Source organism: Malaclemys terrapin, chromosome 7 (genome assembly GCF_027887155.1).
Source record: "Malaclemys terrapin pileata isolate rMalTer1 chromosome 7, rMalTer1.hap1, whole genome shotgun sequence".
Taxonomy (NCBI): domain Eukaryota; kingdom Metazoa; phylum Chordata; order Testudines; family Emydidae; genus Malaclemys; species Malaclemys terrapin.
Window position 1 is genome coordinate 124,991,692 of NC_071511.1, and position 22,121 is coordinate 125,013,812.

Consider the following 22,121-nt stretch of genomic DNA (forward strand, 5'->3'; position numbering starts at 1 on the left):
AATGTTAGTTATTTAAATCTCTCTATGTACAGAAAGAAAGATCAGCTTGTTTCTCCGATCACTAGGGAAGTGCACCCAGCACAGCGCCTCTCGCACCAGCGGGGCAAATCCAGGGGCGACTGCGAGGAGAGAACATGGACTCTGCTGTTCTGAAACCACAGGGTCGCATTCTTTCAGCTAAAGGTGAATCCTCAGTACCTCTTAGCAGTACAGGGTGTAGGCCACACAGTGCACAGTTTGGATTCCATCCAGTAGGGGGCGGTGGTGCAAGCATGCACCTGTATAAACACAGCCACACACACCAGGCAGCTAACCACGGCCTAGAAACACACTAAATTAACACTAGCTCGTTAATTGATTATTATTTTGTCATCTTGAACTGCGGGCAGCACCCAGAAGCCTGCAGTCATGTGCCAGGCTCCCACGGTGCTAGGTGCTGTACACGCAGAGAACAAAAGAGACCAACAAGCTAAGGCTTATTTATCTCCCGAATAAAAGTGCGTTGAGGTCAGCGGCAGCATGCCGCAGAGCAGAGGCACACGCTGTGCTCTCTCTCCCGGAGACTTGACTCTGGGTCTTTTTTGTGTTCATGGGTTTTCTCCTGGTAGCAGGCGAAGAGCCGTGATGCCAAGGGCAGGGCAGGAAGGGCACGGAGGGGGCCAGGCAACCTCTGAGATTGGTAATCGCAGCCTGCCCAGCCGGGCGTGGTGCTAGCAGGGGGCCCCGAGGCGGCTGGCACTAGCCCCAAGGATGGCCAGTGTGGTAGGGTGACCAGATGTCCTGATTTTATAGGGACAGTCCCAATGTTGGGGTCTTTTTCTTATATAGGCTCCTATTACCCCCACCCCCGTCCTGATTTTTCACCCTTGCTGTCTGGTCACCCTAAGTGTGGCACAGATTTGGCACCCCCCATTCAGCCTGTCGGTGGAGCTCCTGGGCAGCCCCCTGGGGCAGCCCCGGGCAGGGGAAGGCAGCCGCACGGCCAGCCCTCTCCTGGGTGCCGCCTTGGTGCCAAACTGCCCCAGCGCGGGGAAGGGAGCCCGGGGCATGAGAGGTCCGCGGCATGGATCACGGCGGGCCCGGTCCATGAAGCAGGATTGGTCCGTGTCCCCCTTCCGGGCATCCAGCCCCCGGCCTCGCAGCCCGCGCGGTCCCCGCCGGCTGGGCATGGCCCGTGCGCCCGGAGCCTGGAGCCCGGGGAGCCGCCTGGCTCCGCCCCGCCGTGCCCGGCCCCTTCCAGCTGCGCTCCCCGCCCTCCGGCCTGCGCGCCCGCCTGCTCCCTGGGCGCGGCGCCGCTGCGCACTGGGCTGGAGCCGGGGACCGGAGGACGGGCGGGGGTCAGCGCTGTCAGCGAGCCGCGGGGCGAGCCGGTGAGTCGGAGCCGCCCCGGGAGCCGGCCCCGGGGGTGCGTGCGGCTGCCGGGGCGCGGGGAGGAGGCGCCCGGGCGGGGGCGTCCGGGATCCATTGGTGCCCAGCGGGAGCCCACGCGTGCCCGGAGCCCCCCCGCGGGCGCTGCTGGCGGGGGGGGTCGCTTCTCCTTTCCCTAGACACCCCCCCCCCCGTGGCAGCAGCCGGCCAGCCCAACCTTGTTCCATCTGCCTGAGCTTGTGCCCCCCGGAGTTTTAGCTCCAGGCTCTGGGGCTGGGTTTGCACCGTTGGCGGTGCAGGGCTGGGCTGCAGGGCCCCAGGGGCATTGGCCGCTGAAGTGGGGGTTGGTTTGGGCCCCTCCCGAGTCAAAGCTGCCGGGCTTTGCCGTGACGCCGCAGAGCACGAGTGGGCCGGGGGTTCGCGCCCCTGCCAGCCGGCCCGGGTTAGCTGGAGCACCCCAGGGACAACTCAGGCAAGGGGCGAGCAGCAGAGCGGGGCTGGTGGCTGGTGCATTGGCCTGGGGGCCAGCATAAGTGCTGGCTGCCAGGGCTAGGCCAGAATCACTCGCCCGACATCCTCCTAGGTTTGGGAACCTGCTCGGAGTAACTGTGGGTCCTGGGTGCATCATAGCATGCAAACCTCTCCCCCCTCTCCCTCCCCATGCTGCAGCTCCCAGGCAGATGATGCTAAGAGCAGCGGTCGGCCCCCTGGGGGTGGGCAGAGAGGAGACATTGGGAGACCAGCCTCAGTCCTGGCCTGCCTCTGGTCCTTGTCTCACTCCACTCCCTTCCTGGCTTCCTTGCAATCTCACGGCCATGGGCGCAGACCTTCTCCTCTGCATCTCCTGCTGTCCACAGCAGCCTCGGTTGGTCTCTCCTCCCCTCCCCTGAGGAAATAGTCTTCTCTGGGGTGTGGTGGTGCCAGCCCCCTTGGGTCATTTCCACTCAGCTGGGAAAAGGCCCTGGGCATATGTAGTGTAGGGAACAAGCCTGGTAGGGGGGCATCAACTGGGTGGGGGGGAGGACTGGATGCTCCAATCGTTCCTTTCTATTGCTAGTTTCCTCATCTTGCTGTCTCAGCAAGAGACAGACTTGGGACCTGATGGCCCAGGGAAGCCGCCTTGCCTTGGAGGGAGCTGAGATGCTGGCTAGCACCTGGCCCTGTGTAGGGGGGCCCTGGCACGAGGATCCCAGGCTGTAGAAATAGGGGCTCCGGGCAGAGTAGGGCATGGAGTTTAAATCCTCCTCCTGTCTGGGGGTCGGGCTGTTGGCTGAGGCCTGTTTCTACTCTCAGGAGGGCAGGTTTTGCCAGGGGGTGGGCAGGCTGCTCTGGTGCCCCCCTGCACCCACAGTAGGTATGGGGCAATGGGCCAGCATCTGACCTTGCTTACACAGACGGCAAAGCGACTTTGCAGGAGCTACTCCAGGGTTACGCTGATGTCAGCAAGGTCAGGATCTAGCCCGAAGTCCCAGATGCTCCTGGGAAGCCTAGCAAATGGAGGGGGGTGCCCTTTGGGATGGCGGTAGCAGACGCAGCACCTCCCTTGGTAGGTGTGCTCGCCCCGTGAAATGGACTATGGGTCCTGATTTCACACCTTGCAGTCCCCTTCTCCCCAGCGCTCGCCGTTTGGGACAGCCTCATGCCTTCTGGGCACCGGCTCGGGGTGAAACAGTCACTTCTCTGCACGGCACTCGCCTGCTTTGGGGGAAACAAGAATTAAAAACAAGAGAACAAAACAACCCGGGGATAAGGGTTTTAGCAGCTCAGCTGCGGGTGGGCCCCGGCGTCTGATTTGCTTCATGACAACCGGCCGCCCCCTGCTCCTGTGCAGGGATTACTCTGGCTGGAGAGCATTATAAATATTGGAAATAAATCCGGGGCGAGCTGCCAGGGAGGGCTGACATTTCCGAGAGGCAGGGAGTTGGAGGCCAGTGGTTTTTCTGGTTGCTGGGGGAAATGCACAGACTTTAGCTGGGAGCCAAATGGCAAAAGAGGAACGGAAAGAGCGGGAGAGCGCCAGGACCTGACTCTTGCTCACGCCAGGGATACGCCCTGGCACACCACTGACTGCAGAGGAGTCACTCTGGATTGACACCAGGGTGCGTGAGGTCGGAGTCGGGCCCGGTTCCCTGGAGACGCGACTTTGCTGGGTCCTGCCCTTTATCGCTCGGGGAGACGGGGCCTCGGCCAGCGCCTGCCAGTAACTTCGGAGGAAGTTGGGGTTGGAACGTGGCAGCTGGGGGTAGGGGCAGGATTCCTGTTCCTCTGCTCCAGCCACATGGCTGTTCCACACCCTGAGCTGGCGCTCCCCGGCTTATGTCAGTCACCCCAACTCGGGACTTGGCTGGGAGAAGACGTGCTTATGGGAGCGATCCGAACCTTTGAGGGTCTCTCAGTGCACCAGGGACCCCCCGCGCAGCCCTCTTGCCAGCACATCCTGGTGTCACCCCGCACCCCTGGGTGGGTCAGCAGCCGCCGAGGTTGAACCGGAGCCCTCTGGCTCTTAAGGCCAAGCACGCTCTGGTCTCCAAGGCTGTAGCAGCCTCTGTGTGCACCCTTGCAATTGGGTGACACAGCCTCAGTTTCCCTCCTTGCATGGCCCACTCACGGGGTGGGCTCACCCTGTAGTCCTGGCTTCCTGGGCAGCTTCTCACCAGCCGGCAGTTGAAGGCTCCTGCTCTCGGTGGTTCCTTAGCCTCTCCGTCGGCTGCCTGGCACCCCGTCACTCCAGCTGCTCCTCTCCCGCCGGCCCAGTCCCTGGGGCTAAGCTCCTTACAGCAGCTCTCCTCCCTGACTCATCCCCAGCGACCCTGCCGGCCTTCCTTCATAGGACCCACCCAGCCTGGTTCTCCCCAGCTGGGTCGAACCCCCAATTGCCTGCGTCCCCCCCCAGGTGCCACAGAACCAGCAAATTGGGCTCGCCCGCTCCCCGTAACTGCCAGTGTGGGCTTCAGACTTCCTCTTGCAGGAGCCCAGCCCGCACTAGAGGGGGGCCGAGCTACTCCCTTCTGAAGGGGCGGGCGTTGGGATCAAGCCTCCTGCTCTCCCTTCCCCCAGGCTCGGACCCTGGCCGAAGACTCTGCTCCCGGTATTAGCCCTTTGCTTGTCTGTTGCACCTTCGGCTCTGGCGCCTCAAGGCGCTTTCCAGGCAGCGTTGAATTTCGCGCCCCCCCCCCCCGCGCCGAGGTAGGGGAGCGTTGGCCTCGTTTCCCAGGGGGAGGAACCAAGGCCCGGGGAGGTGAAGGGACTTGCCCGTGGGCACATGACGACTCTGGGACGGTGCTGGGGATAGAACCCAGGAGTCCTGCGTCCCCAGCTCTGGGTATCGGCGCCAAGGGCAGGGTAAGGGGACGGCCCGTGTGCACATGCTTTGAGATTTCCTGTTTGCTGGGTGGATCCAGGCTGGCTCTAGCTGGCTCCTGGAGGTTTTTGCTGTGGGTGCCGAGCAGGGGGGCGGAGGCAGAGCTCTGTGATTACAGAGCCCCAGGGCCTCTCCGGGTGAGCCAGGGATCCCATGACATCCCCAGGAAGGAGACAGTGCCCTGTGCTGGGACAATGCAGCAGGGCTCTTGAACAACCTCCTCTGGGCCCCCCCGGCTCAGGACACATGGGAACGAATTGCCCCCAGAGTGGAGGAAGGACCGTGCCCCAGTAGACCTGGGAACCCACCACCCCTCCAGCCACGTGTGTGTGTGGGTCTCTGATGGAGGGAGGGCAGCCCCTGGGCTGGGTGTGCGGCATCCTTGCTCATAACCTCCCTGCTTGCCGGCTCCCCCCAGAGGATGTCGGAGGAACTGCCCTTGCACATCAACATCCGGGAGCCGCGATGGGACCAGAGCACTTTCCAGGGGCGAGCCAAGCACTTCTTCATGGTGACCGACCCCCGCAACCTCCTGCTGTCCGGGGCGATGCTGGAAGACGCCCGGAGGGTGGTTGAGAATTACAGGTTCGCTGTGAAGTCTGGTGGTTGGGGAGTGGTGGTGGGACACATTATCTGAGGGAGGCCCTGCAATCCAGCCGCTATGCCATGGCGACCCCTAGTGGCGGGGTTGGGGGCGACGCCCTGAATGCAGTGGGGCCGGGGGCTGGTCTGTGCCATTGGCTCGAGCAAGCTGCCCTGGCTCCCGCCTGGGAAGGGGGCGACGAGGCGTGTGGCCCCTCTGCAGGGTTGGGCAGGAGCTGGCAGGAGAGGAGTGGGGGGGTCTTCTGCTGCCTGGACCCTGTATGCGGGCAGTGCTTGGAGCCACAGGCACGAGCCAGGGGGCAGTGGCGTGAAGGGGCACAGGTGGCTTCGGGGGTTTAAGGACAGAGGGAGACTTGGCACGGCAGAGGCTGGGAAGGAAGCCCACGGGTAGCCTGTGGAGGGGCCCCGTGGGGAGGAAGCCAGGTGGCACCAGCCTTCTCCCCAAGGGAAGACGTAACCTGTGGTGGCAGAGGGAGCCGGGCATCGCCCACCAAGGAGACCACGGTAGGGCTTTCACTCCATGGAGACGTCCGGCTCGGCCAGGGGTGCTGGCTGAAGCCGTCAGCTCTTTCCCGGCTGCCTGAAGCAGCGGGTTTGGGGCGATCTGCCCTGGAAGTGAGGGCAGGCGGCACATAGGCCTGGGTGTGGGGGGGCCCCGGTGCAAACAGGGGTAGTCACGGCTCCCTCTCCCTGGCACCACCGCAGGTCGGGGACGGTGTCACCGGGCCTGACGGAGGACCAGCTCTGGCGGGCGAAATACATCTACGACTCGGCCTTTCACCCCGACACCGGGGAGAAGATGATCCTGATCGGGCGCATGTCGGCCCAGGTGCCCATGAACATGACCATCACCGGCTGCATGCTCACCTTCTACAGGCATGTTATCTCTGCGGGGCAGGGACCCCCACCCTGTGCCCTTCAGCGCCCCCTGCTAGCCTGGGGCGGGGACCTTCCTGACCTCTCCAGAACCCCCCTGCTGGCCCGGGGTGGGGACCCCAACCTCTTCAGCGCCCCCTGCTGGTCCTGGAGTGGTGAGCCCTGTCACATGACCTCCAGCGCCACCTGCTGGCCCTGACCTTTCCACCTTCCCCTGCTGGCCTTGGGGCAGGGAGCCCTTCCCCATGACCTCCAGCGCCCCCTGCCGGCCTTAAGCCGGTGGCAGTAGCGCAGTCTGATCAGCGGCAGCGCATCACCAGGCCTGTTGCCCTTTGGACCACACAAGCCCTGATGGAAGATGGGCAGTGTCCCTTGGTAACACGCCACCAGGTTAACATTCCCAGGTAGGTTCCCTGGGGCTCAGTGACCCAGCGAAGGGCAGGGGACTCGGCTAGGCACAAGCCCCGGGGTAGGGGTCTGAGGCCCCCTTCCCTGCTCTGCACTGGAGTGAGCGACGAGCAAGGGGTCAGGCGGGGGAGAATTCCAGGTGGGTGGGTCCATGTGACACTGGCTGTGGATGGGGAGGGCTGATCCGCACTAACTCCACCAGCCACACCTCCCCGTGGGCGCGTGGCCCCTTTGCGTCCCGTCCGCTCGGGCCGAGCTGCCGGGACCTCGCCTCTCGCTCCACCGACGGGCTCTTCTCCCTCACCCCCCAGGACGACCCCCGCGGTGTTATTCTGGCAGTGGGTGAATCAGTCGTTCAACGCGATCGTGAACTACACTAACCGGAGCGGAGACGCCCCCATCACGGTCGGGTAAGGGAGCTGCAGAGACGGAGCTCCAGCTGCCTTCTGGGAGAGCCGGAGCCACCCAGTACAGGGCACTGGTGCCACAGGGCAGGGCTGGTGCCTTCCCCATGGCACTGCCATGTGCCGCGCGAAGGCGGCTGCTTTAAGAACAGCCTCAGCCTGTCACTTGCAACGTGGTGGCTTGAGCTGCCTTCACCCTGGCGGCCTGCCCGGGGCGGTCGGACTGGAAGCCAGTGCTGCAGGCTCCCTGCTGGGGTGATGGGCTGGTCCCCGGCTGTTCTCGCACGGAACTGGGGCAGGCCACTGCGGGGCGCCCTCCATGCCTGGAGGGAAAGGTTCACCGTGGGGCAGGCAGCCTGGCAGGACGAGGCCCCTCCCGCTGCCCTGCGCACAGACTGCACCAGCACGGGGAGGGCTGCCTGGCGGGTTCCCGGCCTCACTGGACTTCCCTGCTTCCTTTGCAGCCAGCTGGGGACGGCCTACGTCAGCGCCACCACCGGGGCGGTCGTGACGGCGCTGGGACTCAAATCTCTCACCAAGGTAGGGGGCCCAGCCCCGCTTCGGGTCGGAGCACGCCTGGCACGGGGGCCGCCCGTGCTCTACGCTGCAGGACCCATACGCTGGCAGGCAGCAGGGACAGACAATGGGTCCCGGCCGCTCTGCATCCACGCCCGGCCCCCCAGGAGCGACCCAGAGGCTCTCCTAGCCCTGGGAGGAGCCCTGGGGGTGGAGGATGGGGTCTTGCTTGGGGAAGGCCCAAGCATGTTGCTCCCACCTGTCCCCCTTCATCGGGTGTTTAATGCCCCATGTCGTGTGTCTGCCCCAGCTAACCCAGCGATAACAGACCCGATTCTGATCTCCCGCTGGGGTGTAAGTCCACGGGCCTCCCTGGAGTCGTGCCCTGCGGGGTTAGGGAGAGCAGGGCTGGCGGCTCTAAGACGAGCCCCGGGATCCAACCGGAATCCACCGGAGAATTGAGCAGCCGCTTCCAGCCCCCCTCGGGGCCCCAGCCAAGATGAGGGCCCCAGGTGCTGCACTGATCGCCACACAGTGACAGATCGCCCCTGCCCTGACACCCTGGGAGTCTAACCAGACAAGACAGACATAGGACAGTTGTTATTCCCGCTTTGCAGACGGGGAAATGAGGCCTAGAGAAATGAAATGACCGGCCCGGGCAGAGCCAGGAATAGAACCGAACCTCGTGCTCTAACCAGTAGACTATTCTTCCTTCTACCCTGCTGTAGTCTCATTCCCTGGTGTGTGAGTCTCTCTTCTCTCCCCCTGCAGCATTTACCGTCTATTATTGGCCGCTACGTGCCTTTTGCTGCCGTGGCAGCTGCTAACTGCATCAACATTCCTTTAATGCGGCAGAGGTAAGGGGCCTTCACCCTAATAGAGCAGCTCTGTGCAAACGGGGGAAATAGATGCTGTTGAAGGACATGGATCTGTCTAGCCGGGTACCTTGCTTCGGGCAGTAACCACAATCTGATGCTGTAGGGGAGGTGAGACCCTCCTCATACTGCACTTGGTCAGCAGTGCAGTGCGGTGACAGGTGGAATTCCTTCCTGACCCCCGCAGCTGGTCAGCACATGCCCTGAAGCATGAGGGTCATTTTAGTTTATAGAACTGCAATAATGGTCATTTCCCAGAGATTAGCCATGGTATGAAAGCCTCTCGCCAACCACAGACCCAGTATGGCCCTGGCAGCGTCACGGTAAGCCTCACGCCAGTTTGCACCTCACACCTGCCATCGCAGAATTCAGTCCTTGGACTCTCTGCTGAGACCGCTAATGAGTGATGTGACCCCTAGGAGCTGGGCTGAGAACCCCCGCACTCATTCACACCGTTTGCAGACACAGCCCGTGGAGGGGAAGGGCTCTGTGCCCCATTACCCATCCCTCTGCCCCAGCCAGGCTCCTTGGCACGCAGGTAGCGGTAAGGGACCCCGCTCTATCTCTTTCGCAGGGAGCTGAAGTTTGGAATCCCCGTCACGGATGAGGATGGGAACCGGCTGGGGGAGTCGAGGGCAGCGGCCCAGCAAGCCATCGCTCAGGTGGTGGTGTCCCGGATCGGCATGGCTGCCCCCGCCATGGGTGAGTCACTTCCCTGGCAGATCTGCCCTGCGCATGGGTCGGATCCGGGGCCCCCCTGCACTCGGGCACCACAAACTCCTGCCTCGCTTCCTGCCAGAGATGCCCGTCGCAGTTAGCGGCGCCTGTTAATTTTCTTCTCCTTCGCCCCTCCTAGCCATCCCTCCCGTGATCATGAACGCCCTGGAGAAGAGAGCCTTCCTGAAGGTAAGTGCCTGGCACGGGGCCGCCGGGCTTTCCCTGCCCAGCCACACCCCAGCAGCCTCTGCAGGGGGCTGGATGGCACCACGTCTACGCGGCTTGGGGGGTCTCCTCTCATTACGGCTGGCGCCCTGTCCACACTTGGCCAAGGGCATCGTTGCTACATGTCCCCTGGGATTCATGGGAGCGCCCGGAGATCTGCCCACCTCCCTGGGAGGGTATCAGGATTCCAGCCCGCCCCTGCCGGTGTAACGGGGCAGGAGGGTTAATGTCGGTCTGGCTGATGGGCACGGTATAAAGCTCATCTGAGGATATGGCTACACTGCATTGTAACCCCAGGGCTGGGGGACCCGGCTTGTCCACTTGGTGTTTCCAAACCCGGGCTTAAGGATCCACATTTCATTGTAACCCTGGGCTTACAATTGCTGGGCCTGGGTCTCCCAGCCGTGCTACTGCATCCACAGAGATGTGGCTTGAGCTGCATCTACACTGCAGACTGACAGGGCTTGGACCTGAGTGGCTTTTACCCACACTCCCAGCAGGGTTCTAGGACCCGGGCCCTGAGCGCTCACTGACCCGTGTGTGGACGGAAAGGGCTCAAACCTGAATCAGAGTCAGGGCGCGGTGTAGACAGACCCTTAAGCACGAGATTGCGCAGAGACAGGAGATGGGGCTAGATGGACTGTGGCTCTGGGGAGAAGTAGCAGACCCCAGTCCTACCTGACAGCTGTGTGCAGGGCCGAGCTCCGTGTGCGCACAGAGATCTGGGGATTGTCACGGTCTGGACCGGGTTCTGACAGGGATCGTCTCCTGGGCCCCCCGCCCCGCTCGTGGTGGGGCACCAACTCCTGCCAGTGCCACTGAGGAGAAGGAACCCTAGAAAGGACCTTTAGTGCCTTTCAGAGCTAGCTGGGAACCGGGAAAGGAGCAGGCAGCTCTGCATGGATCACCTGCTAGTGCCTCATGGGCCTGCCACAGTGTATGGTGCCTACCCCTCGAAACTGTCCCATTGGCCTTGATGTATAAGGGAACCCCGCCCCCCGTAAGCCATCCCATCAATATAACCCTCTTGCTAACCCAGAGCCCCCTTGTCTTTCCGTGTAGCGATACCCCTGGCTGAACGCTCCTTTGCAGGTCGGACTGGTGGGGTTCTGGTAAGTGACGGCTGTGAATAGGGGAAACTCGCCCAGCCCAGCTGAAGGGAAGAAGCCACTCGGGGACGACTTTCCCCTGGGTTTGCTAGCCTGGTCTCAGCGTTGAAAGCATCGTTTGCTTCACACCGGTTGGGATCAAATCGGAACCACTGTGAGCCTTTGAAGAGAAGCCAGCCCTTTCCGAGGCTCATTCCCCACCCACTCCCCGTCATTGTTCATTTTGCAGTTAAATTCATGGCCAGGAAATTCAGACCAAGTCAGTGGTCAGACTGTTCCTGCTTTGCCTGGTGTGCACACTCCCTGCGGAACTCCCTGCTGCAGGATGTTGTCAGGCATGAGGCTTCCTAGGTCAGGCCGGAAGCAGGAGTGCCAAGAGACCCTGATTTCCCACCCTCCTGGCAGCAGGAGGGGATAAAACGCACAGGAGTGTGTGTCTGGTGAGGTTTCCAGCTCAGCGGTGCAGAGACAAGGGGTCTGGATAGTTCAGGTCAGCAGCCAACTGCCCCGTTAGAGTAATTTGGGGAGGGGAATGGCAGCTGGCTGGGAGGTTCATCTGGGGAAGGCAGAGGAGGGTGAATGGAATTTCCTTTGGGGCAGTGTCTCTCTCTGTCTCATCCAGCCCTAATTACTGGGGGTCCCTTGGCACCTCGCTTTTGTGGGGGTGTTTATCCTCGAGACACCCCAGGCAGCAGGGGTAACAGCTCTCCTGAGTCCCAGCCCGGAGCCCTGACCACTAGTCCGCCCTTCCTTCCTGCAGTGGGCCTGTTTGGGCAGGGGGCGGAGGGGCTTCCTGGCCCTCATGCCAGCACTGCCCCAGTCCTAGCCTCTCGTTCCATGGGATGCTGCTTCGTTCCCGCCGTTCTCGGCCTCTGCAGCAGTTCCTGGCCGAGGCATTAGCAATCAGCTCTGATCTTGGTGTCTCTCCTTTTGCAGCTTGGTGTTCGCGACCCCGCTGTGCTGCGCGCTCTTCCCACAGAAAAGGTAGGGGTTGGCCGGTCTTCGCCGGGCCCTCTGTACGCCTTGGCCTAGCTGTGAGCGATGCACCGCACGGCTTAGGAGTTGGGGGTGGGGGGTGTTTGTGTGCGTACGTAGGCACGAAGGTGGTTTAAGACCGTGGCTCTCAACCTTTCCAGATGACTGTCCCCCTTTCGGGGTCTGATTTGTCTTGCGTAGCCCAAGTTTCCCCTCACTTAAAAATGACTTGCTTACAAAATCAGACCTAAAAACACAAAAGTGGCCCAGTGCACGATTACTGACAAATGGCTGACTTTCTCCTTTCTACCATAGCATTATAAAATAAATCCAGTGGAATATAAATATTGTACTGACATTTCCGTGTCTAGTATATAGAGCAGGATAGACAAGTCATTGTCCGGATGAAATTTTAGTTCGTACTGACTTTGCTGGTGCTTTTTCTGTAGCCTGTTGTAAAACCAGGCAAATATCTAGATGAGTTGATGTCCCCCCTGGAGGACCTCTGTGTACCCCCAGGATACGCGTAGAATCATAGAATCTCAGGGTTGGAAGGGACCTCAGGAAGTCATCTAGTCCAACCCCCTGCTCAAAGCAGGACCAATCCCCAACTAAATCATCCCAGGCGTACCCCTGGTTGAGAACCACTGGCTTAAGACATCTTTGCTCCCTCAACCCCTGGAGACACTTTTGCACCAGTTAGAGAAGCGGGAAGCTGTGATCAATTATTCTTTATGTTCACTGAAGGTAGGACAAGAAGGAACGGGCTTAATCTGCAGCAAGGGAGATTTAGGTTGGATATTGGGAAAATCTCTCTAACCCTAGGGGAGTTAAGCTGTGGGACAGGCTTCCAAGGCGGGCTGTGGAATCCCTGTCAGTGGATGATTTAGTTGGGGTGGGTCCTGCTTTGAGCAGGGGGTTGGACTAGATACCTCCTGAGGTTCCTTCCAACCCGGATCTTCTGTGATTCTATGGAGGTTTTTAAGACCAGGTTGGACAAACCCCTGTCAGGGCTGGTCTAGGTTGACTTGGTCCTGCCTCAGCACAGGGCTGGACTTGACGACCTCTCGAGGTCCCTGTGATTTTGGATGCACAGCCCCATCCGGCGCTTGACCCGGTTCTTGCTAAGAGAAGCAGAAGGGCATTCTGGGCAGCCGGTCTCTGCAGGGCCGTTAGCAACGGCTGGCACAGGAAACGTTTGTGCCACCGTCTTGGATTCTCTTTGCTCCGCTCCTGCCTCCTCCTCTTAATAAAAGTCTCAGCCAGCCACTCGGAGAGCAGAAACGCTCCCATGTGACGGAGGTGGCCATTCGCGGGCCAGCCCATAGGCTGAGACTTGCCGCGTAATAGTGCATTTACCGGGAGATTCTGCGTAACTGAGAGATCTGTTCACATCTGCTTGCAGACCGTCTGTGAGCAGAAACAAGAGACTAGAGTCGCTGGGTGAGGATGGATTGACTGGAGCATTCTCCCGCCTGTACGGCAAGGGAGACTTCCTTAGACGCCTCTCCAACCGGTAGTCCCAAGTCCCTTGCCCTCCCTGCCTCCTCTCTGAATGGGTTTGTCTCCCTTCCGCAGCTCGATGCGAGTGAGTCGCCTGGAGCCTGAAGTCCAAGCGCTGGTCCGGGAGAAGAACCCCAACATGGAGATTGTCTACTTCAACAAAGGGCTTTAAGCGAGGCTCTCCCCCCCCCCCCCAGCTGCCGGGAGAAGAGATCAGGGAACGGATCGGAACCCAGGTGTCCGGGGAGAATGTTAAATGTTGTACTAGACTAACGCCTTTGAGCTGCTGCATTTTCTGGCTGTCATGTCTCAGTAGGTCCTGTGTGTCTGGTGTAGGTTCCTTGCACTCAGATGACCCGTAGCGATAGGTAGTGATATATGCTGCTGTGATGTAGATTGTTTTTCCTGAACAAAACAGAAACAGGCAGAGCCTGATCCTCTCCGGTGGCAGGTCGAGAGCGGCCAGGACCCCTAAGTAACCGTCCCTCCACTCCACCCTCCTGCTGTGCGTGGTCCCAGAGTGGCTCACATGTCCATCTTCGCTGCTCTGGAGAGTAATGCTCTTGAGACACTTCCATGGGATGCGTCATCGCAGAGAAGAGGCTGGAGTGGGTGATGCTCATAGGGCGAGCAGACGTCCAGGGCTGAAAAACGAGTTGTCCTCCAGCTTTATTGTTCTCTGGTGGGATTTCAAAACTGATGTGAAGCCAGTGCCGTCAGAAAGGCCAGTAGAACGGACCAGAGTCACAGTGGGGGATGGCTCTGGTGCAGTGGCTAGGCGTGAATTTTACAGCACGTTGAAAGATCATTCTAAATGTTCTCGCCGTGTCTGCGGATGGTTTCCTGCCTTAGCAGCAAGGACAGGAGCTCACCTGACTTTCCTAAGGGAGGGCAGTAGCCGAGGAGGAAGACATCTGGTCATCTTCCAGTACGGCAGGTCCGGAGCGGCTTGGCATGTTGAAGATCTGAAGATCCGATACAGCAGAGGCGCTCAGAAAAAGATTGAGGGGGGGAAAGAAACTACTATACAAGGGAGCTTGGGACAGAGATGGACCCCAGAGAGTTTTGGGATGTCCCGATCTGGGGTTTCTCTGCCTACCGGAGGAGAATTAGCTGCAATGCCTGAATGTGGGGAAAGCCCGCTCCCAGATCTGTAAGTCAGCTTTGCACTCGGGCCCGTCGCTGCTGTTGGGACCTGATGTTCGGAGCCAGCTTTCACTCGTGTGTGTGTGTGTGTTTTTGGACGCTCAATGCCTGTGCATGTCCGGGCTCATTCCCAACCATCGTCTCTGCAGGGACCAGTTCTGAGACCTTGCACATGCAGCATAATGGAATTTCCATGGGGGAGAGTTAAGCTGTCCGCGAGGAAATTCCCCTGCCTGTCTGCACAGATCTATCCCTCTGCCCTTTGCATCGTCCCTTTTAAACGCACTCTGGGAGGCGTGAGGGACAGTCAGGGCCCCCCCATTTTATTGTGAATATTGACTCAATACACCTGCGGTGCAGGGGAAAATGCATCGCAGTCATTTTAGGATGCGAAAGACAATCTCCGGGCGCAAGAGATCACTGCTAAATAAAGCCCCTCTTCTCGTATCCGAAGGAACAGGGATACGGAGACTCCTCCACTAATCACAGCTCTGTTGCAGCCTGCACCAGCTAGCTTAAAATAGTCCTCGGCCAGGGCTGATCCTGCCCCGTTGAAAGCTGCAGGAGTTGTACTGTTGGCTTCAGTGGGTGCAGGAGCGGGGGGCTGGATGCATCTTTTTAAAAATAGCATCATCAAGGAAGCTAACGTAGGTCTGATGGCTTGGAAATGCCAGGGAATGTCACAGCTAAGCACGTGGGGCCCAAGGCTACTCCAGGTCAGCAATTTAATCCGGTTTTCCACTGCTTTCATCTCCAGAGCAAATTACACATTCTAATCTCCGGAAAACAGCCTGGGGTGGGTTTTTTTTTTTTTAATGTCGCCTTTGTTCCAGGCTCAAGTCGCATCCTGGGGCTGCTAGACGCCCTTTGAACATGTTTACTTCTACGGGGCTCTTGTCTGCTTGCTGTAAGATCACCTTGCTGTTTGCTAGACCAGCCTCCCTTGGAACATGTGACGTTTAAAGGGATCTGGTCACACTGCTTTAAGGTCACTGTGCTTTGTGGCATGGGTGGGTGGGTAGCTACGTACCGATAAAAACTGGATGTTTTACAACATCTAAACCAGACAGAAATGTTTCTGTGACATTTCAGAATTTCAGTGAAAACAGGTTTAGTCCTGGCTGGGTATAAACCTTCCCCTGCTGTGCTGGGGACCGGCCCTCTGCTACTGCCAGAAACGGAACAGACTCAAGAGGTGAAAGTGACCCGCCTGCTGGTGCACAGAGCGAACAGCCCGGCCCTGGAGGAGAAAGGGAATTGGATATTTCAAAGTAGAACTAGCTAGAACAAGTAAGAGTGGCCAGGACAAGCCTTTGCCTGTGTCCTGGAGGGAGAACCAGCCCCATCCTATGAGAGACATAGCGAGAGGAGATCTGCTGTGTTCATGTCTAGCCCCTTCCCTGCAGAAGATGGCTTGTTGCTCCTCCCAGATGCCTGCGGTGACTCTAGTTCCCAAAGGGAAAACGGGACACTGTGCAGGGCTGGCCTGAGGCCCCCACCCCCCCACGGCTGGCCTGAGTCGCTTGCCCGATCCCTGCCTGCCCCCTGCACGGGGCTGGCATCGCAGCCCCACCCCCTCGCATGTTCCTCTGCGCCTCATTTTTTTTTTGACACAAGTGGGCGTTTGGCCTGTTTGCTCTTGCCAGCTGATCAAGTCCTCCCCTAGAATGGCCCTGACAGAATCAGGTTCAGCGCTTGTCTATAATTTGCCCAGATTGCACTGGCTGGGAGGGCAGTGATAAGGACCGTCAATCCTCATGCTTCAGGGCACAGAGTAATCAGCAGCCGGAGTCAGGCAGCAATCCTCCCCCCCACACTCATAACAGTGCATTGTGGGTGTTTTACACTTCCCTCTGAAGTGTTTGGTACAGCAGTGGGCATTGCATGGGGCTAGTGAGGACATCAGATTCCAGAGGACTTAGATAGGGACGGGCTGACTTTAATCATCATGTTCGCTGGGGGGACAACCCTTTTCAGTGGTTTTAAAAGCCCTTAAGTGTTGGTTTTGAGGGAGGCTGGAGGCAGCTTAGTTGAGTGGTTTGAGCAGGGCCCTGGGAGTCAGGACTTCTGGGGCCCCTTCTTGGTTTGGTCATCGATTTGCTGTGTGCCTGTGGGAAAACCATTTCACCTGGCCACACCTCAGTTTTCCCGGGTGAGGGGAATGGGGGTGCAAAGGTCATGTGGTCTAACCCCCTGCCGAGCTGCAGGAGTTGTTGGGTCTAAACCATCCAAGACAGACGGCTCTCCAGTCTCCTTTTGAAAACCTCCGGCCTGTGGCCCCGATCACTTCAGCCCCACCTCAGAGTCACTCGGCTTGAGCACTGGGGGCACAACAATGGAAACTGGGTGTAAATGAAAGAAAATATGAGACACTCCAAGTTTTGACAGGGACGAGGAAACAAGGAAAATCACGTTACTCTCGTCTGTAAAAGTAGCTGGGTGTTGTTTCTCCTCTTCATTGGATTCATTTCCAGCAGGGTCTGGCCCAGAAATCAAATCTTTGGAAGGGCAGGACGTTTAAAATAAAATAAAATAAAAAAAAGCACCCTGGAAGCTCCCAGCAGGAGTGTTATGCAATGCAACGTTTATGTGTAGGTCCTACAAAAAGTGGGTTGATGCTTTCTAGTGACACAAAGGGGCCCTGTGCTGGCAGCATGTGGGAATAGGTGCTACAGGATGGATGGACTTCCAATGGGAGCGAGTTTGGCAAATTCCCTCCAGTTACGTGCTGTTTGTAACCTCCCTTGCCTGAGTCTTTGTCCCCGGAACCCAGGTCTGCTCAGAAAGGGCGCGGGCACGTCTCTGAGGACAGGGGTTCGATAAGGAGACGCCGGCTTTGGCGGGCGGCGTGACTGAAACGAACGCTGTCGCTTTTGTAACAATCTTGGTACGGTATGCAGCGCGTGGCGCGGCAGGGCCTGGGAGAGCACCGGGAGCAGAGGAACTGGGGGAGTGTTCCATAAGGAGTTTTGGATCTTGCCTTTTGGGGAAAGATTTGGGGGCAGGGGGACGCTGCAGGATGGTGGGTTTGCCCCAACTCCAGGATGTTCTGGTGCTCTCCCATGGGGGCCCGGCCTCCTGCCGATCGAACGCACCTGCTGGAGAGCAGAAAGCTTTAACAATCCTTGTGCAATACGGCCAGGGCTCTCAGTGTCTGTTGGCGTCACCCCTTCCCCAGGGGCAGGGGGCGAGTCACAGCGCAGGGGCACGTCCGATCCCTTCCTGCCGCAGGTCCGTTGGTGGAAGGCCTGGCACTGCGTGTGCTGCTCGCTCGGCTGGTGTCTGTACCCTGAACTCAGACCCCTCTCGGCGGGGCACTGAGCCCCTGGCCGACCTCCATTGTCGCTTTAAACAGGGCAATTGTTCCAAAATAAAGGTGATATTTTCTGTCTCTTGCATGTGGCTTTGCTGCCTTTTTGGTGTCCTTGTCCAGTCCCAAATCAGATGGGTACGTTCTGGCTCCTATATGGCGTTCTTCTCCAGTGCCTGTCCTAAAGGGGCATGGTGCAAAGTAACGGGGTGAAGTCTCCCTCTAGTGGCTGGCTGAAACAGAAGCTAAGAGACCTACTATAGCTGCCAGCTAAGGGAGTGCTTCTTTAGCTCAAGGGGGAGAGTGCTGGGCTTCTGATGTCCCAGGTCCCTTTATGCCCGTGGGTTAGTGAGCGAGCTTCTCCGTTGCCCGGGGATTTGTCACAATGGAACTGAGCTGTGGAACTTGGATACAGCTCGACATCCCAATGATCACAGATTCTTGGATCCAGGACGTGGTCCCCCTGGGAGAACAGTGGCCGTGTTCCACCCCAGCAGGGGCTGCAGAGTGACACAGGCTGTGAGGTGCCTTGGGCCGGAAAGCAGCATAGAAACACCAGCTGCTGCTTTCTCTCCTTCCCGACTAGCTCCAATCCCAGCGCACCTGCGTTCTTCAGAGGTTAATCCCATTTCACACGGCTAAACTGGCTCAGAGCCCATCTCGCCGCCTAGGAGTGGTGACCTTCCGTGCTGCGGCTGCTCCCCCGGGGGTGTTGGATCTGGGCTCTGGTCAGGGGCTTAGCCCTGCTCCAGCTCTGGTCTCTGCATGCTCCAGGCCATGATTCTGGAGTCTTGACTCTTGCTTTCACTGGAGCAGGGACAGACCTAGCCTGACTTCAGGCCCCTCTGCTGCCTCAGTTTCCCTCCCAGCGGGTCTCTGGCTCCCAGCATGGTTAGTCACTGAGGGGACGTACCCCTCCGGGTAACACTCGAAGGCAGCGTTTAAACCAAAGCCAAACCAAGAAGTCAGCCCAACCCAGAGCTCCCCTCTGCCCCCGACTTGGCAGGGCCAGCCCCTTCTCTTCGGGCTGGCCCCCTGGCCCTCACCTGCTCCACTCCCTCCCTTCATCACCTCACAAGGTGGCAGCATGCGGGTAAGCCCCCCCTTACCCTCTATAAGCTCTGAGCCCTGGTACCTTCACCAGCTGGGCTGAATCAAACTGCCCTGTCTCCTTCCCACAGCCTCTTCCTAGGCTGCCAGCCGAGAGCACGTGCCCCCAGCTGTGCCCCCCCGGAATCTCCCCCCAACCGGGTCCGGGCGGTCCTTACAGCGCCCAGCAGGCCTGGATCCTAATCACAGGACCCTACTCGCGTTCCCCACACCGGGGGGAGAGGGGGCTAAACCCGGCACGGGGCAGCTGAGCTCCAGCCCCCTTCCCCAGCCATTTGGGGGCTGTATGACTGGCTGCGAGAGTCCAGGGGGGCGCTGGGCATCTATACGAATGTGCCAGCATAGCCGTTATGGAGCCGGGTCTGCAGCAACGCCCGGGCATGTGATCCCAAATGGCCCTGCTTTTTATAATGGGCAGAACCAAAGATCCAAATGGTCTCACAGCATGGGCTGTCTGGGCTGTGGCTCCAAGCTCATCTCGGCCTGAAACAGCCCCAACGGTCTGTGAAACCCAGCGGCTGGGTCACAGCAGTATACTGTACTGGGTGGGAGACTGTACCCCAGGCATACATGGCACTGTGCATTACAGACTCAGTCCCACGCACTGGGCTGTCTGGGCTGTGGAGAGCTGAACACCTGCATTCTGATCCCGGCTCTGCCAGGTGCCCTCAGGCGAGTCACTCTGTGCCTCAGTTTCCCCACCCTTACTCTGGGGTTGGGAGGATGAAATAATTATTAATTCTTTGCCCTGGGGCAGGAGCAGCAGGAAGTTTCTTCCTGGCCTTAGCTGATGTCCCGAAGCCAGAGGACGGGTGGTTCATGCAGTGTTTATTGGTCAAACTGCCAGTGCCTTCTCCTGCGTGCACAAGGGTCTCACCCTTTGCTTGAAATTCGCTACGCTGCTTTTCTCCAGCCCCGTCCTGCAGCAGGGAGTTCCGCAGGTTCACACGCTGTCCCAGGGCAGCGAGGTTGCCACGGGCGGCACCGTCACGCTGCATTTGCCTCGGGGCCTCATCTTGCATCAAAACCCCTGGGCATACAGCACCTGCACCCTGATCACCCTCTGGCGTGTTTATTGGGGGAAGGGAGGAGGTGTTTGATCTGGAAACTTGAAGGAAAATTTGGGGTGAGGAGGGCCCGGGAACCGCAGGCAAAATACAAGGGAGAGAAGGAGCCGAGAGGCAACCTACAGCATCCATTCCTGGATCCACCTGAGACTCGGTGTGCGGCTGGGGGGCTGATCACCCCTATCTGATGAGCTCCCACCTGGCCAATGCTTTCCCTGGGCTAATCCAGTGCTCACCCCTTGGTGCGTAACAGTGACTTGAACTCGCCACTTAGCTCTGCCCCTCCCAGCTCCCTCCTGCAGGGAGCTGGGCGCCCCAGCAGAGGGCGCTCTGCACCCAGAGAAATCAGGCAGCGCTTCCCATGTCCTGGCTGGCTCCTGTTGGTGGGTCTGACCCGCGTGTCAGCCCTGACGTGCACCTGCCGGGGTGTGCTCCCATGTGTTCCAGCCGGGTGGGGTGGGAGTGCCGAGGAAATCCTCGTGGGGCTGGTTCCGGTGGGTTTCGGGCTGCATGGCACCCCCAGCCTGGCACCAAGCAGTCACGCGGGGCCCCATCTGGCCTGGCACGGCGCTGAAGTCAGAGACCATCCGGCTTCCTGTGGTCCACCCACCTGTCGCCGCGGGGTCTGCGCCCTGCCTGGCCATCACCACGGCGTCCGGGCCCCACGCGCCCGGTGCGGCGGGGTCTTCGCCCTGCCTGTTGCTGGAGGGTGGGTGCTGTACCTGTCACCGCAGGGGCTGGGTGTTGCCCAGCGCGGTGGGTCCATGTGCCTACCCAGCACCACAGGGTCCATGGCCCAGCCAACACTGTGGGGTCTACGCGGCACCCATCGCGGCAAGGCTGAGCGCCTGGGGGATATCTGAGCACCTGGTCTGGCTGGGCAGTAACCACTGCCAGCCTGAACCTTTGCCCCGAACCCCAGCTCCCCTGGGAGATGGGCCAAGCCCAGGGACCCCAAGGTGGAGGCAGGAAGAGAGTAAAGGAGGTGCAGGGGCAGCGGGGGAAAGCCCCATGCCATCAAACGAATCCCAGCCTCCCTTGGGACTGGAAACGGCTCCTGACCCCCCTCGGTCGTGAGTTCTAACCCCGCGCTATTCTGCATCCAGCCACCTCGGATCCCGCATGTTGCAGAGCAGCTCTGACAGATCCCGACCCGGCTGGGCCCTGCTAAGCCCATCCGACTCCTGGGCCCGGCAGCTGGGATTTCAGCACATTAGCCCGGCAGTGGCGCAGTGTGTCTTTCACCAAACGTCTCTCGCAGCTGGGCAAAGGCCAGGCTCCCTCCCACTTTTAGATTCCCCCCCCCTTCCTTTTCTGTCCAGCCATCACAAGCCAGAGCGGAGGGCCAGGAGAACACGGATCCCCAGGAACCCCCAGATCTATTTTGCTTGTTGGAAAGTCATGACATGACAGGGAAAAGGCAAGAACCCTCTTCCCCACTCGTCCGGTTGGGTTTGGGTCCTGGGCGCCTGCTGGGAATGAAATCCAGCTCTTCGATGGATGTGAAACAGCTGCAGCCTTTAGCCACAAGTCCTGAGAGGAAGTAATCCGGGACAGGTGAAAGGTGTGTTTCCTGCTCCACCTGGGGGCTCCCTCACGTTCACACGCACCCCTTTGATGCAGCTGTTGCAAGTGATTTCTGACCCATTTCCCCGTTGTGAGATTTCTTCTCACTGAAGCCGTCCTCCTTTACAGAACGGCTCCCAAAAGTTCTGCTTCCAGCCGGGGCAGGACCAGAGCGGCAGGACGATGCCATGTGAATGACGGATGGTTCAATAAATCACCCCCCAACCTACCGCCACCTCCTCATTCATCTTGGGGCTAATGCGTGTCATAACGGGGACCTAATGAAAAAGTAATGAGCAGCCATCGGGCGAGCTTGACGCACGAGGTCACCCACGGGCAGCGCCACTTCTTCAGGGCCGTGCCCGCCTGGTAGGAAAAGCAGCCGGAGCCACGGGGAGAGGCGACAGATGGCTTTAGTCATCGGGTTCTGGACTCCCCCTACCCCCTTTCTCTCCTTGTGTTTTGCAAGCACCTTCAGCCCCTGGATGAGAATTTCACTAACCACTTAAACTATTATCCTAGCCAGCTGCAAAAGCAATAGCTATTAATGACCTTCTCCTGATTGCACTCGGTGCATGTAAATGGATATTGTGTCCTCTGGGCACTAGCAATATGAATGCCTCATTTGTCTGCTTTCCTTTTCGCTCCCCCTGCCCGCTCAGAAAGGCGCATGCTCGGAGATGCCCTTGCCAGGGTGGGCTCCAGCCCGGGCTTTCAGGGCAGTATCGGAAGCACAGGAGCAGTTGCATGTCTGGAACTCCGCCCCTTCGCTCAATAGATTGAGGGGCTCACAGCAGGGCCCCGAGAGCCGAGCCCCCCTGGGCTTTGGAAAAGAACAGACGTGGATCAAGCAGGTGTGAGCCTGAGTTTTCTCATGGACTTGAACCAGAATCCCAGATCCAAACATGCCTAAACACTGGAATAAACTGCTTAGGGAGGTTGTGGACTCTCCATCTCTGGAGCTATTTAAGAGTAGGTTAGA

General features: G+C 59.3%; 1 protein-coding gene across 1 annotated transcript; it reads left to right on the forward strand.

The window, feature by feature from the left end:
• Positions 1–1,262: 1,262 nt before the first annotated feature.
• On the forward strand, positions 1,263–15,067 carry SFXN3 (sideroflexin 3). The gene is made up of 11 exons (XM_054036026.1): positions 1,263–1,370; positions 5,148–5,314; positions 6,038–6,208; positions 6,928–7,026; positions 7,485–7,560; positions 8,308–8,393; positions 8,986–9,113; positions 9,268–9,317; positions 10,416–10,465; positions 11,399–11,446; positions 13,016–15,067. The coding sequence occupies exons 2-11, from the start codon at positions 5,151–5,153 to the stop codon at positions 13,110–13,112; spliced, it is 969 nt and encodes a 322-aa protein (XP_053892001.1). The 5' UTR covers positions 1,263–1,370; positions 5,148–5,150; the 3' UTR covers positions 13,113–15,067.
• Positions 15,068–22,121: the final 7,054 nt, after the last annotated feature.

Bases quoted from the DNA above. Each gene is read 5' to 3' on its own strand.
- SFXN3 (XM_054036026.1), top strand. From the start codon at position 5,151: ATGTCGGAGGAACTGCCCTTGCACATCAACATCCGGGAGCCGCGATGG. The intron at 7,561-8,307 runs GTAGGGGGCCCA...CTCCCCCTGCAG, and splicing joins GACTCAAATCTCTCACCAAG to CATTTACCGTCTATTATTGG. The intron at 8,394-8,985 runs GTAAGGGGCCTT...TCTCTTTCGCAG, and splicing joins ATTCCTTTAATGCGGCAGAG to GGAGCTGAAGTTTGGAATCC.